This window comes from Oncorhynchus masou, chromosome 29 (genome assembly GCF_036934945.1).
Source record: "Oncorhynchus masou masou isolate Uvic2021 chromosome 29, UVic_Omas_1.1, whole genome shotgun sequence".
In the NCBI taxonomy this organism is placed as follows: domain Eukaryota; kingdom Metazoa; phylum Chordata; class Actinopteri; order Salmoniformes; family Salmonidae; genus Oncorhynchus; species Oncorhynchus masou.
This window is the reverse complement of record NC_088240.1, coordinates 99,896,251-99,913,112: the sequence shown is the minus strand read 5'-3', so window position 1 is coordinate 99,913,112 and position 16,862 is coordinate 99,896,251. Positions and strand designations below refer to the sequence as shown.

The 16,862-nt window shown below is 46.3% G+C and overlaps 1 protein-coding gene across 1 annotated transcript in view; it reads left to right on the top strand.

Annotated features, from left to right (window-relative positions):
* LOC135519877 (uncharacterized) overlaps positions 1-16,862 on the top strand; it is a 134,555-nt gene that overhangs the window by 4,673 nt on the left and 113,020 nt on the right. Inside the window, exons 8-15 of the mRNA XM_064945078.1 lie at positions 3,429-3,582; positions 8,731-8,949; positions 9,662-10,689; positions 10,742-11,482; positions 13,289-13,293; positions 13,922-14,097; positions 14,251-14,361; positions 16,146-16,300. Of these exons, the coding sequence (XP_064801150.1) occupies positions 3,429-3,582; positions 8,731-8,949; positions 9,662-10,689; positions 10,742-11,482; positions 13,289-13,293; positions 13,922-14,097; positions 14,251-14,361; positions 16,146-16,300 (2,589 nt within the window). The remainder of the gene's footprint in view (positions 1-3,428; positions 3,583-8,730; positions 8,950-9,661; positions 10,690-10,741; positions 11,483-13,288; positions 13,294-13,921; positions 14,098-14,250; positions 14,362-16,145; positions 16,301-16,862) is intronic.

Genomic DNA, 16,862 nt, shown 5'->3' with positions numbered 1-16,862 from the left:
GATCTATCTAGTATAGACTGGAAGGTGATCTATCTAGTATAGACTGGAAGGTGATCTATCTAGTATAGACTGGAAGGTGATCTATCTAGTATAGACTGGAAGGTGATCTATCTAGTATAGACTGGAAGGTGATCTATCTAGTATAGACTGAAAGGTGATCTATCTAGTATAGACTGGAAGGTGATCTATCTAGTATAGACTGAAAGGTGATCTATCTAGTATAGACTGGAAGGTGATCTATCTAGTATAGACTGGAAGGTGATCTATCTAGTATAGACTGGAAGGTGATCTATCTAGTATAGACTGAAAGGTGATCTATCTAGTATAGACTGAATAGGCTGTGTCCCACTCTGGGAAGGTGATCTATCTAGTATAGACTGGAAGGTGATCTATGTAGTATAGACTGAAAGGTGATCTATCTAGTATAGACTGGAAGGCTGTGTCCGACTCTGGGAAGGTGATCTATCTAGTATAGACTGAAAGGTGATCTATGTAGTATAGACTGAAAGGTGATCTATCTAGTATAGACTGGAAGGTGATCTATGTAGTATAGACTGAAAGGTGATCTATCTAGTATAGACTGGAAGGCTGTGTCCGACTCTGGGAAGGTGATCTATCTAGTATAGACTGAAAGGTGATCTATCTAGTATAGACTGGAAGGGGATCTATGTAGTATAGACTGAAAGGTGATCTATGTAGTATACACTGAAAGGTGATCTATCTAGTATAGACTGAAAGTTGATCTATCTAGTATAGACTGGAAGGTGATCTATCTAGTATAGACTGGAAGGTGATCTATCTAGTTTAGACTGGAAGGTGATCTATCTAGTATAGACTGAAAGGTGATCTATCTAGTATAGACTGAAAGGTGATCTATCTAGTATAGACTGGAAGGTGATCTATCTAGTTTAGACTGGAAGGTGATCTATCTAGTATAGACTGAAAGGTGATCTATCTAGTATAGACTGGAAGGCTGTGTCCGACTCTGGGAAGGTGATCTATCTAGTATAGACTGGAAGGTGATCTATCTAGTATAGACTGGAAGGTGATCTATCTAGTATAGACTGAAAGGTGATCTATCTAGTATAGACTGAAAGGTGATCTATCTAGTATAGACTGGAAGGTGATCTATCTAGTATAGACTGGAAGGTGATCTATCTAGTATAGACTGAAAGGTGATCTATCTAGTATAGACTGGAAGGTGATCTATCTAGTATAGACTGAAAGGTGATCTATCTAGTATAGACTGGAAGGTGATCTATCTAGTATAGACTGGAAGGTGATCTATCTAGTATAGACTGGAAGGTGATCTATCTAGTATAGACTGAAAGGTGATCTATCTAGTATAGACTGAATAGGCTGTGTCCCACTCTGGGAAGGTGATCTATCTAGTATAGACTGGAAGGTGATCTATGTAGTATAGACTGAAAGGTGATCTATCTAGTATAGACTGGAAGGCTGTCCGACTCTGGGAAGGTGATCTATCTAGTATAGACTGAAAGGTGATCTATGTAGTATAGACTGAAAGGTGATCTATCTAGTATAGACTGGAAGGTGATCTATGTAGTATAGACTGAAAGGTGATCTATCTAGTATAGACTGGAAGGCTGTGTCCGACTCTGGGAAGGTGATCTATCTAGTATAGACTGAAAGGTGATCTATCTAGTATAGACTGGAAGGGGATCTATGTAGTATAGACTGAAAGGTGATCTATGTAGTATACACTGAAAGGTGATCTATCTAGTATAGACTGAAAGTTGATCTATCTAGTATAGACTGGAAGGTGATCTATCTAGTATAGACTGGAAGGTGATCTATCTAGTTTAGACTGGAAGGTGATCTATCTAGTATAGACTGAAAGGTGATCTATCTAGTATAGACTGAAAGGTGATCTACCTAGTATAGACTGGAAGGTGATCTATCTAGTTTAGACTGGAAGGTGATCTATCTAGTATAGACTGAAAGGTGATCTATCTAGTATAGACTGGAAGGCTGTGTCCGACTCTGGGAAGGTGATCTATCTAGTATAGACTGGAAGGTGATCTATCTAGTATAGACTGGAAGGTGATCTATCTAGTATAGACTGAAAGGTGATCTATCTAGTATAGACTGAAAGGTGATCTATCTAGTATAGACTGGAAGGTGATCTATCTAGTATAGACTGGAAGGTGATCTATCTAGTATAGACTGAAAGGTGATCTATCTAGTATAGACTCAATAGGCTGTGTCCCACTCTGGGAAGGTGATCTATCTAGTATAGACTGAAAGGTGATCTATCTAGTATAGACTGAAAGGTGATCTATCTAGTATAGACTGGAAGGTGATCTATGTAGTTTAGACTGAAACACAGAGATCCTATTAACGATCCACTCTGGGACCTTAAAGATGTACTATGGAGAAATCGCTCCATTTCCTGGTTGCTGAAATTCTAATAAGTTGATTACATTCTGTTTGTGACAATAGCAACTATAATGTAATAATGGTACCATCTAAATCACTGTGAAATATTGTCCATAACCATATTGTATTTTTAGCTGTTTGAAGCTGGTGTACAAAAGTCAAAGACACAAAAAACACATTCAAGACTGGGTAGCATAGAAAATAACAGATCTATAACTTATATTTCTATGTGTATTTGGGCAGGTCGCCCCAAAAAGTTACATATTTCAGCTTAAAGCACTACAACATCACACAAAATGGATGACGTAGTGCACAAAAAACAGAATGGATGACGTAGTGCACAAAAAAACAGAATGGATGACGTAGTGCACAAAAAACAGAATGGATGACGTAGTGCACAAAAAACAGAATGGATGACGTAGTGCACAAAAAACAGAATGGATGACGTAGTGCACAAAAAACAGAATGGATGACGTAGTGCACAAAAAACAGAATGGATGACGTAGTGCACAAAAAACAGAATGGATGACGTAGTGCACAAAAAAACAGAATGGATGATGTAGTGCACAAAAAAACAGAATGGATGACGTAGTGCACAAAAAACAGAATGGATGACGTAGTGCACAGAATGGATGACGTAGTGCACAGATTGGATGATGTAGTGCACAGAATGGATGACGTAGTGCACAGAATGGATGACGTAGTGCACAGAATGGATGACGTAGTGCACAGAATGGATGACGTAGATCTGTTTCAGCCTTTCAAACCTCAGGCTAAAACGTTAAACATTTGAGAGCATCTTTTAACTGACTTCACTAGTTTATTATGTCATTCTACGCTGCAACTTGACAATGACCACTAGAGTTGGCCAGGTAGCACCAACAGGTTTGGGACCGGGCTAAAAGTCTATCCAGTCATTTTAGAGCCAATGGTTTAGCTGAAGGGGAATGGAAGTGGCTGTCTCCTCGTGAACTGTGTCAAGTCCCCCATTTACACTGTTTCATTGGTTCCCTTCTTCTGGTCCCCAGCCAACTATATGGACAACTGGAAGTGTACAGGCATCCTGAAGGGAGACGGAAGTCCAGTCAACGGGTTGTCAGGACAACCCGGTGCCATGAGTACCATGGTGGGGTCCACTGTCCAGACCTCCCAGAATGCACTGAACGGCTCTGCTGCAGGAAGGTAGGGGGCCGCGCCCGCTGTCGGCCGGCCAGAGCTGGCGACGGACTGCCTCACTGCTTTGCTCTCCCTGGGCCTGACTGACACTGCAGCGCTGACCCCCCCCCCTCCCTCCCTCCCTCCCTCCCTCCCTGGGTCAACTGACACTGTGTGTTGCGCTCATGCAAAGAGCTTGGCTTGTGGCAAGGCCCAGCAGGCCAGGCCCAGCAGGCCAGACCCAGCAGGCCAGACCCAGCACGTTGGCCTGCTCCCTGTGGCAGGTCTATCTGCTCGTCATAAAAGGAGTGTTTGGGGGGCTATTTCCTACAGTTTTTTTAATGTTCGTACAACAGCAGACTGATGTTTGGATTGTACAATCATTTTTGGTAATTGTTTGACACAATTTTATGTTGATTGGAACATGAATGTTATTTTGAAGAATTTTTTTTTTTACATTTTAGATGAGTTATTACAGATGTCTGTCGTCCTCACATAACGCCCTGGAAATTGTCATAATTTCAATACATTTACACACCAGGGCCAAACATACAGGCTTGCTAAATTGAATAATTGACTCTTTTGATGTAATCTTATAATAGCATGTGTAGAATGTTTGAAGGGCATATTGATAAATAATAAACGTTCATATTTTCAATATATAAAATAATTACCAAAAAGTTTCCATAATCTTTGCATGTTGTAGGAGCATCTGGAATATAATCTGGTAATAATCCCTATTAACCCTGGTAATCTGCAATTAATCTGAATGAAATAATGACTGAAAGCTGGTGCACATGCTAGTGCTTTAATAACACACACATGGCTGAGTTTATATTCAATATTCCACCCGAGTACTGTACATCAACATTCAGTTTCCAGACATTACACTCCTAGTACTGTACATCAACATCCAGTTTCCAGACATTATACTCTCTCTCCTAGTACTGTACATCAACATCCAGTTTCCAGACATTACACTCTCTCTCCCAGTACTGTACATCAACATTCAGTTTCCAGACATTATACTCCTAGTACTGTACATCAACATTCAGTTTCCAGACATTATACTCCTAGTACTGTATAATGGTTCATAATTAAAGCCTAATTATCCCTCGCTTGAGATGACTATTCTGCCTTAAAATCCACTCCGTTCTGAAAGGCCTCTGCTAACCTGTTACATTGTATGGCTTCTCTGTTTTCAATGACAACCTTTTCTGTACTCCTGTACTCCTCCAATCTTTGATAAAAAATATGCATCGTATTGTGATTTGTTCACGACTGTGTGATTTGTACAATTTCATTCAGACAATCTAATTTAAAAAAATGAAATAGTTAGCTTGCGTATTATTGTCCCGTTTTCAATAAGGACTCATCCCTGTGTGGTCTATTGGACGTGATGGATGCTGCTTGTTGCATGCACACAGGAACGGCCAGAGGATCCCCTTTAGCCCTCGCCTGCGGAGCCTGACTGCCCTGAAGACACTCCACCAGCCTGCGTACTGTTAACCTAAAGCCCGCTGACCAGCGAGCACCCTGGTGACCATGCATGGACCAGGATGCCACTGCTTCGGCAATACTTACTTCTAATAGGTGTTGCTTTGTTTTAGATCAAATTGTATTTGTCGCATGTGCCCGAATACAGCAGGTAAATGTTGATTTCTAAAAGCCCTGAACCAACAAAGCAGTTTTAAGAAAATACCTTTTTGTTTTTTAAGTATGCGGTAAGAAAAACAAAGAGCAGCAGTAAATAACAATACAGGTCTGTAGAACTGCTGAATGAATACCTTACCACGTAGTCTTCTGTTAGTTCTGCTGAATACCTTACCACGTAGTCTCCTGTTAGTTCTGCTGAATACCTTACCACATAGTCTCCTGTTAGTTGAATACCTTACCACATAGTCTCCTGTTAGTTCTGCTGAATACCTTACCACATAGTCTCCTGTTAGTTCTGCTGAATACCTTACCACATAGTCTCCTGTTAGTTCTGCTGAATACCTTACCACATAGTCTCCTGTTAGTTCGGCTGAATACCTTACCACATAGTCTCCTGTTAGTTGAATACCTTACCACATAGTCTCCTGTTAGTTGAATACCTTACCACATAGTCTCCTGTTAGTTCTGCTGAATACCTTACCACATAGTCTCCTGTTAGTTCTGCTGAATACCTTACCACATAGTCTCCTGTTAGTTCTGCTGAATACCTTACCACATAGTCTCCTGTTAGTTCGGCTGAATACCTTACCACATAGTCTCCTGTTAGTTCTGCTGAATACCTTACCACAGTCTCCTGTTAGTTGAATACCTTACCACATAGTCTCCTGTTAGTTGAATACCTTACCACACAGTCTCCTGTTAGTTCTGCTGAATACCTTACCACATAGTCTCCTGTTAGTTCTGCTGAATACCTTACCACATAGTCTCCTTTTAGTTGAATACCTTACCACATAGTCTCCTGTTAGTTGAATACCTTACCACATAGTCTCCTGTTAGTTGAATACCTTACCACAGTCTCCTGTTAGTTCTGCTGAATACCTTACCACATAGTCTCCTGTTAGTTCTGCTGAATACCTTACCACATAGTCTCCTGTTAGTTGAATACCTTACCACATAGTCTCCTGTTAGTTGAATACCTTACCACATAGTCTCCTGTTAGTTCTGCTGAATACCTTACCACATAGTCTCCTGTTAGTTCTGCTGAATACCTTACCACATAGTCTCCTGTTAGTTCTGCTGAATACCTTACCACATAGTCTCCTGTTAGTTGAATACCTTACCACATAGTCTCCTGTTAGTTGAATACCTTACCACGTAGTCTCCTGTTAGTTCTGTTGAATACCTTACCACACAGTCTCCTGTTAGTTCTGCTGAATACCTTACCACATAGTCTCCTGTTAGTTCTGCTGAATACCTTACCACATAGTATCCTGTTAGTTCTGCTGAATACCTTACCACATAGTCTCCTGTTAGTTCTGCTGAATACCTTACCACGTAGTCTCCTGTTAGTTCTGCTGAATACCTTACCACATAGTCTCCTGTTAGTTCTGCTGAATACCTTACCACATAGTCTCCTGTTAGTTCTGCTGAATACCTTACCACATAGTCTCCTGTTAGTTCTGCTGAATACCTTACCACATAGTCTCCTGTTAGTTCTGCTGAATACCTTACCACGTAGTCTCCTGTTAGTTGAATACCTTACCACGTAGTCTCCTGTTAGTTCTGCTGAATACCTTACCACATAGTCTCCTGTTAGTTCTGCTGAATACCTTACCACATAGTCTCCTGTTAGTTGAATACCTTACCACATAGTCTCCTATTAGTTGAATACCTTACCACATAGTCTCCTGTTAGTTGAATACCTTACCACATAGTCTCCTGTTAGTTGAATACCTTACCACATAGTCTCCTGTTAGTTGAATACCTTACCACATAGTCTCCTGTTAGTTGAATACCTTACCACGTAGTCTCCTGTTAGTTCTGTTGAATACCTTACCACACAGTCTCCTGTTAGTTCTGCTGAATACCTTACCACATAGTCTCCTGTTAGTTCTGCTGAATACCTTACCACATAGTATCCTGTTAGTTCTGCTGAATACCTTACCACATAGTCTCCTGTTAGTTCTGCTGAATACCTTACCACGTAGTCTCCTGTTAGTTCTGCTGAATACCTTACCACATAGTCTCCTGTTAGTTCTGCTGAATACCTTACCACATAGTCTCCTGTTAGTTCTGCTGAATACCTTACCACATAGTCTCCTGTTAGTTCTGCTGAATACCTTACCACATAGTCTCCTGTTAGTTCTGCTGAATACCTTACCACGTAGTCTCCTGTTAGTTGAATACCTTACCACGTAGTCTCCTGTTAGTTCTGCTGAATACCTTACCACATAGTCTCCTGTTAGTTCTGCTGAATACCTTACCACATAGTCTCCTGTTAGTTGAATACCTTACCACATAGTCTCCTATTAGTTGAATACCTTACCACATAGTCTCCTGTTAGTTGAATACCTTACCACATAGTCTCCTGTTAGTTGAATACCTTACCACATAGTCTCCTGTTAGTTGAATACCTTACCACATAGTCTCCTGTTAGTTGAATACCTTACCACATAGTCTCCTGTTAGTTGAATACCTTACCACATAGTCTCCTGTTAGTTGAATACCTTACCACGTAGTCTCCTGTTAGTTCTGCTGAATACCTTACCACATAGTCTCCTGTTAGTTCTGCTGAATACCTTACCACATAGTCTCCTATTAGTTGAATACCTTACCACATAGTCTCCTGTTAGTTGAATACCTTACCACATAGTCTCTTGTTGTGTTAATGTGTCTGTGTTCTGCTGAATACAGTGTCTCTTGTTAGTTCTGCTGAATACAGTGTCTTCTGTTAGTTCTGCTGAATACAGTGTCTTCTGTTAGTTCTGCTGAATACAGTGTCTCTTGTTAATTCTGCTGAATACAGTGTCTCTTGTTAGTTCTGCTGAATACAGTGTCTTCTGTTAGTTCTGCTGAATACAGTGTCTTCTGTTAGTTCTGCTGAATACAGTGTCTTCTGTTAGTTCTGCTGAATACAGTGTCTTCTGTTAGTTCTGCTGAATACAGTGTCTTCTGTTAGTTCTGCTGAATACCTTACCACATAGTCTCTTGTTGTGTTAATGTGTCTGTGTTCTGCTGAATACTGTGTCTTCTGCAACCCCTCCTACCCCTCCTTTTTCTGTTCTGTACAGCTGCCGTAGCCTGTTCACGTCCCCCCCTTTATTCTGTTCTGTACAGCTGCCGTAGCCTGTTCACGCCCCCCCTTTATTCTGTTCTGTACAGCTGCCGTAGCCTGTTCACGTCCCCCCCTTATTCTGTTCTGTACAGCTGCCGTAGCCTGTTCACGCCCCCCCTTTATTCTGTTCTGTACAGCTGCCGTAGCCTGTTCACGTCCCCCCTTTATTCTGTTCTGTACAGCTGCCGTAGCCTGTTCACGTCCCCCCTTTATTCTGTTCTGTACAGCTGCCGTAGCCTGTTCACGTCCCCCCTTTATTCTGTTCTGTACAGCTGCCGTAGCCTGTTCACGTCCCCCCTTTTCCTATTTTAATCCACCTCTCATTTCTCTGTTTTTGTTTATTTCTTTGTATCCCATTGTTGTCTTGTTTCCTGTCCGTTCCCTGCTCCTGTCTGTTGTTTCAGGTATTTCTTCCCCCCTCTGGATGCCCCCAGGGCAGGGTCCAGGTACGGCCACCTGCTGCCTCCCCCTTCTCTGATAGAGCACTCTGATGCCCAGTTCAGCCCCCACAGCCAGCTCCCCCAGTCCCCCATGGCCATCCATGGCCAGCCCCCCCAATCCTCTCTGTCCCTGCACAGACTGTACTCACACTCTAGAGCCCTCAACACCCTGCCTGAACACGACTGACCCTCTAGAGCCCTCAACACCCTGCCTGAACACGGCTGACCCTCTAGAGCCCTCAACACCCTGCCTGAACACAGCTGACACTCTAGAGCCCTCAACACCCTGCCTGAACACAGCTGACACTCTAGAGCCCTCAACACTGACCCTCTAGAGCCCTCAACACCCTGCCTGAACACAGCTGACACTCTAGAGCCCTCAACATTGACCCTCTAGAGCCCTCAACACCCTGCCTGAACACAGCTGACACTCTAGAGCCCTCAACACTGACCCTCTAGAGCCCTCAACACCCTGCCTGAACACAGCTGACACTCTAGAGCCCTCAACACTGACCCTCTAGAGCCCTCAACACCCTGCCTGAACACAGCTGACACTCTAGAGCCCTCAACACTGACCCTCTAGAGCCCTCAACACCCTGCCCGAACATCGCTGACCCTCTAGAGCCCTCAACACCCTGCCTGAACACGGCTGACCCTCCAGACCCCTCAACACCCTGCCTGAACACGACTGACCCTCTAGAGCCGTCAACACCCTGCCTGAACACGGCTGACACTCTAGAGCCGTCAACACCCTGCCTGAACACGGCTGACCCTCTAGAGCCCTCAACACCCTGCCTGAACACAGCTGACCCTCCAGACCACTCAACACCCTGCCTGAACACGGCTGACCCTCTAGAGCCCTCAACACCCTGCCTGAACACGGCTGACCCTCCAGACCCCTCAACACTGACCCTCCAGACCCCTCAACACCCTGCCTGAACACGGCTGACCCTCCAGACCCCTCAACACCCTGCCTGAACACGGCTGACCCTCCAGACCCCTCTACACCCTGCCTGAACACGGCTGACCCTCCAGACCCCTCAACACCCTGCCTGAACACGGCTGACCCTCCAGACCCCTCAACACCCTGCCTGAACACGGCTGACCCTCCAGACCCCTCAACACCCTGCCTGAACACGGCTGACCCTCCAGACCCCTCAACACCCTGCCTGAACACGGCTGACCCTCCAGACCCCTCTACACCCTGCCTGAACACGGCTGACCCTCCAGACCCCTCTACACCCTGCCTGAACACGGCTGACCCTCCAGACCCCTCAACACCCTGCCTGAACACGGCTGACCCTCCAGACCCCTCAACACCCTGCCTGAACACGGCTGACCCTCCAGACCCCTCAACACCCTGCCTGAACACGGCTGACCCTCCAGACCCCTCAACACCCTGCCTGAACACGGCTGACCCTCCAGACCCCTCAACACCCTGCCTGAATACGGCTGACCCTCCAGACCCCTCAACACCCTGCCTGAACACGGCTGACCCTCCAGACCCCTCAACACCCTGCCTGAATACGGCTGACCCTCCAGACCCCTCAACACCCTGCCTGAACACGGCTGACCCTCCAGACCCCTCAACACCCTGCCTGAACACGGCTGACCCTCCAGACCCCTCAACACCCTGCCTGAACACGGCTGACCCTCCAGACCCCTCAACACCCTGCCTGAACACGGCTGACCCTCCAGACCCCTCAACACCCTGCCTGAACACGGCTGACCCTCCAGACCCCTCTACACCCTGCCTGAACACGGCTGACCCTCCAGACCCCTCAACACCCTGCCTGAACACGGCTGACCCTCCAGACCCCTCAACACCCTGCCTGAACACGGCTGACCCTCCAGACCCCTCAACACCCTGCCTGAACACGGCTGACCCTCCAGACCCCTCAACACTGACCCTGCCTGAACACGGCTGACCCTCCAGACCCCTCTACACCCTGCCTGAACACGGCTGACCCTCCAGACCCCTCAACACCCTGCCTGAACACGGCTGACCCTCCAGACCCCTCAACACCCTGCCTGAACACGGCTGACCCTCCAGACCCCTCAACACCCTGCCTGAACACGGCTGACCCTCCAGACCCCTCTACACCCTGCCTGAACACGGCTGACCCTCCAGACCCCTCAACACCCTGCCTGAACACGGCTGACCCTCCAGACCCCTCAACACCCTGCCTGAACACGGCTGACCCTCCAGACCCCTCAACACCCTGCCTGAACACGGCTGACCCTCCAGACCCCTCTACACCCTGCCTGAACACGGCTGACCCTCCAGACCCCTCAACACCCTGCCTGAACACGGCTGACCCTCCAGACCCCTCAACACCCTGCCTGAACACGGCTGACCCTCCAGACCCCTCAACACCCTGCCTGAACACGGCTGACCCTCCAGACCCCTCAACACCCTGCCTGAACACGGCTGACCCTCCAGACCCCTCAACACCCTGCCTGAACACGGCTGACCCTCCAGACCCCTCAACACCCTGCCTGAACACGGCTGACCCTCCAGACCCCTCAACACCCTGCCTGAACACGGCTGACCCTCCAGACCCCTCAACACCCTGCCTGAACACGGCTGACCCTCCAGACCCCTCAACACCCTGCCTGAACACGGCTGACCCTCCAGACCCCTCAACACCCTGCCTGAACACGGCTGACCCTCCAGACCCCTCAACACCCTGCCTGAACACTGCTGACTGGGAGGGTACTCTTCTTCTCAGTGACTAGTCAAAGAAGACCTTCCCCTCTCCCAGAACAGTTTGGTTGGTGCATAAAACCAGTGAATCTTCATGAGCAAAAATGTAACGATTTCTTAGCCATTTTGTTTACGATAGTCCCTCCATATGTAAACAGCCCTCGTGATGACTGACAGTCTGACAGTCTGCCTCCCTGGCAGTCTGCCTCCCTGGCAGTTGGCCCAGATGTAGTCTCCCTGAGTTGTGAGTGATGATTCTCTAGATATATTTGATCTTGGTTTTTATTTAATTAAACATGCTGGTTTACTACAGTGCCTGTGGTTCAAACTCACATCACTGTGTTGGAATGTGTCTTTACAAGACCGTGGCTCTGTGGGTGTAATTCCTGTGGGTGTTTTCCTGTGGGTGTAATTCCTGTGGGTGTAATTCCTGTGGGTGTTTTTCCTGTGGGTGTTTTTCCTGTGGGTGTAATTCCTGTGGGTGTAATTCCTGTGGGTGTTATTCCTGTGGGTGTAATTCCTGTGGGTGTAATTTCTGCGGGTGTAATTCCCGCGGGTGTAATTCCTGCGGGTGTTTTTCCTGTGGGTGTTTGTGTGTGTGTTTAATTTCAATGAAATGGGGGCTCGTCGATGCATATGAGAGATTTTAAAGAATAAATGCTCATTTAAATGTCAAAACTGACTATACCATCACCACAGTAACATTAAAACCCAACTATGTTATACAATGTAGCTGTGTATCCCATGCACGTGTGCACTCACAATGTGTCATCCATGACTGACTACCATGTGAATCATCATCCTTTACACTCACAATGTGTCATCCATGACTGACTACCATGTGAATCAGCCTATACAATAATACATAGTGATCCAGAGGCATCACATGGTCTGAGCCTGGATTCTGATCTGAAAGCCCTGAGCACTTTACATTCTAACACTGGGTTTCTCTCATATAACTATCAGACTGAGGGCCCTGGGCACTTTACATTCTAACACTGGGTTTCTCTCATGAAACTGTCTTGTCCTTCTCATACTGTACACAAATCACAGCAAGTATCTCTGAAATCTATAGAAAGATGGGAGTCGGTCCGAATTGGTATGGTGTGTTGTATTTACTGTGCAGCTGTCAGCTAGCCAAGTGATGGTTGCAGCTGCTGTGAGGAGCATATGATACTCCTGCAAGTTCCTGACCACTCCTTAGACTGAGGATGGATGATATGCTATGGATGCTATTGAATCTGCAACAAGTGCTACACATTTGGAATATATATCACATACATTTCATGAGCAAAAATAATATACAATTTAACTAGAAATGACAACAATTAGTTGATGAGAAGCACTTAAATCCAATGCTATACTTTCAGAATGTAAAGACCATAGCTGGTAAGGACATTGATCTGATGTGAATATCTATATATATATATATTGTAGAGGCCTATTCACATACACACACATATATATATATATATATATATATATATATATATATGAATAGGCCTCTACAATTGAACTAATTATAGTTAAATGACAAGATAACAATCCAATGGTGATACATCCTTTCACACGGTCAAAGAGGTTAGTCCAATCAAAACGTCTCTTTCCTGTTTCCGTCCCGCCCATAGTAATGGTCGCTTAGCGCGGGCTTCCTGTGATTGGTCCAACCGAATGCAGTGTTTCTCTGAGGCTCCTGCTACGGTTTGTTACCGACAAAATACGTTACACTTACAACTGGTTATGAAAATAGATAATTCTCTTAACTTTTAGTTAATTGTGTAGCGAAATAATCACTTAAACGTGTTGTTACTTTAGAAACAGTAAGGTTACGGTGTCTTGTGGCTCCGTCTCGTCGGTTTTTACTCCGGGAGAGAAGAAGCTTCTTCATTTGTTGTGAACATTGTAACGCTGTTTCCTTTCGGTATTTTGGGGAAAGTACTGGCCTTAAACTATTCAGTAAGTTAGATAAAATGTTTATTTGTGTGTACATCCACTTTGGTTAAAGTGTTTGTAGTTAACTATAACTTGCCTTGACAAACTTTTCTTCTGTGTCAACACAAGTTATGTTTTGTCAGGCCACAACGACAAAAATGACTGGCTACATTGACATTGACTACATCTATCTACATTGACTACATTTATCTGTCCATCTAATATTCATTTAGATGGGACAATGTGACAGTATCTTGTTTTACTTTGTGTTGCTGGTGAACTTGTTGCTTGAGTTTGGACCGGAGTGAATTGACTGGGTATTTCAGAGTCTTTGAACATCACAAGGATGATTCTGCATGTCAGCGTTTGTTTTAACTACGACACACTTTCCACTATGAACTGAGGTGTTGCTCGTCTGACTGACATGTTTATCAGCAATTGTGATGAATGTTTTTTCTTTCTCTCCACTCAGTTGATGGTCTGCAATAGAACCTGAGGTAGCGGGCCGAACCGTAGCCCAACATCATGACGGAGAGTTTCAGCAACATCGAGGATGAGGCATTCCCCAGTTTCCTCTCTAGCTCTGTGGGCAGCAGCCGTGCCACCCTGGGGAACATCACCCTGGCCTCCACCCTGGGGCTGCCCGTAGCTGCCTCCACCGTGGCTAAAATTAGAGCTGGGGCCGACAACAGGTGGGTCAGCAATGTTACTGGAACACAAGGCCCTGCAGAACTATAGGGGTTCTGGCTCAGTACCTTTATAAAGCTGCGTTACCGTTATGTAGCTCTGATCAGTGTTCATAACAATCTGACTACTAAAAATGAATCTCACTCCTTTCTCTCCAGAGTAAATGCTGTCCAGGCTTCCTATCTGGAGGACGGACGGCTCTCTCTGGCTGACTCTCAGTCCAACAACAAGGAACAGGGACAATTCGCTCTCAGCTTCAAAGATGAGCTGTGAGTATCAGAGTTTTAGCAGCCGTAGAAGTCATGTCATGCAGGGCTCTATGCTGACTTCCTTTCCAAGGAGCACGTTGTTCTTCGAAGTTGAAAAATGTGGGAGCACCAGAGAAATGCAGGGTTAAGGCGTACTGCTGTCCCCCAGTGCTTTACCTCACGGCGTAATGCGGTCCCCCAGTGCTTTACCTCACGGCGTAATGCCGTCCCCCAGTGCTTTACCTCACAGCGTACTGCCATCCCCCAGTGCTTTACCTCACGGCGTACTGCTTTACCTCACAGCGTACTGCCGTCCCCCTGTGCTTTACCTCACAGCGTACTGCCATCCCCCAGTGCTTTACCTCACAGCGTACTGCCATCCCCCAGTGCTTTACCTCACAGCGTACTGCCGTCCCCCAGTGCTTTACCTCACAGCGTACTGCCATCCCCCAGTGCTTTACCTCACAGCGTACTGCCATCCCCCAGTGCTTTACCTCACAGCGTACTGCCATCCCCCAGTGCTTTACCTCACGGCGTACTGCCATCCCCCAGTGCTTTACCTCACGGCGTACTGCTTTACCTCACAGCGTACTGCCGTCCCCCAGTGCTTTACCTCACAGCGTACTGCCGTCCCCCAGTGCTTTACCTCACGGCGTACTGCTTTACCTCACGGCGTACTGCCGTCCCCCAGTGCTTTACCTCACAGCGTACTGCCATCCCCCAGTGCTTTACCTCACAGCGTACTGCCATCCCCCAGTGCTTTACCTCACAGCGTACTGCCATCCCCCAGTGCTTTACCTCACGGCGTACTGCTTTACCTCACAGCGTACTGCCGTCCCCCTGTGCTTTACCTCACAGCGTACTGCCGTCCCCCTGTGCTTTACCTCACAGCGTACTGCCGTCCCCCTGTGCTTTACCTCACAGCGTACTGCTTTACCTCGCGGCGTACTGCTTTACCTCACGGCGTACTGCCGTCCCCCAGTGCTTTACCTCACAGCGTACTGCCATCCCCCAGTGCTTTACCTCACGGCGTACTGCTTTACCTCACAGCGTACTGCCGTCCCCCTGTGCTTTACCTCACAGCGTACTGCCATCCCCCAGTGCTTTACCTCACAGCGTACTGCCATCCCCCAGTGATTTACCTCACGGCGTACTGCAGTCCCCCAGTGCTTTACCTCACGGCGTACTGCTTTACCTCACAGCGTACTGCCGTCCCCCAGTGCTTTACCTCACAGCGTACTGCCGTCCCCCAGTGCTTTACCTCACGGCGTACTGCAGTCCCCCAGTGCTTTACCTCACAGCGTCCTGCCATCCCCCAGTGCTTTACCTCACGGCGTACTGCTTTACCTCACAGCGTACTGCCGTCCCCCAGTGCTTTACCTCACGGCGTACTGCCGTTCCCCAGTGCTTTACCTCACGGCGTACTGCAGTCCCCCAGTGCTTTACCTCACAGCGTACTGCCATCCCCCAGTGCTTTACCTCACAGCGTACTGCCGTCCCCCAGTGCTTTACCTCACGGCGTACTGCTTTACCTCACGGCGTACTGCCGTCCCCCAGTGCTTTACCTCACGGCGTACTGCCGTCCCCCAGTGCTTTACCTCACGGCGTACTGCTTTACCTCACGGCGTACTGCAGTCCCCCACTGCTTTACCTCACGGCGTACTGCCGTCCCCCAGTGCTTTACCTCACGGCGTACTGCCGTCCCCCAGTGCTTTAGCATGCGGTTTGGGATGTGAATATCCCCCATGTTTGCTTCAGTGAATGATGTTGCTCACATGGATCCCCTCTCTGTCTCCACCTCTCAGAGATGATGCAGATGACTTCATAGCAGCCCACCAGTTCTCAGACATGCTGGTGAAGGTGAATCTGGACGAGACCGAGCCCAGGACTGCAGCCTCCTCCCTCGGCCCCAACACCCAGACTGGACCTCTCCCTGGAAGACACTCTGACCATGGAGACGGTAACACTGTACCATTTACCTTGGTTTGCGGTTCTGTGTGGCTCAGTTGGTAGAGCATGGTGCATGCAATGCCAGGGTTGTGGGTTCGATTATTATTAGTAGTGGTATTATTAGTAGTGGGAGTAGTAGTGATATTATTATTAGTAGTAGGAGTAGTAGTGATATTATTATTAGTAGTAGGAGTAGTAGTGATATTATTATTATTAGTAGTAGTAGTAGTAGGAGTAGTAGTGATATTATTATTAGTAGTAGGAGTAGTAGTGATATTATTATTATTAGTAGTAGTAGTAGGAGTAGTAGTGATATTATTAGTAGTAGTGATATTATTATTAGTAGTAGTATTAGTAGGAGTAGTAGTGATATTATTGTTAGTAGTAGTGATATTATTAGTAGTAGTAGTAGGAGTAGTAGTGATATTATTGTTAGTAGTAGTGATATTATTATTATTATTAGTAGTAGTAGGAGTAGTAGTGATATTATTATTAGTAGTAGTGATATTATTATTATTATTAGTAGTAGGAGTAGTAGTGATATTATTATTAGTAGTAGTGATATTATTATT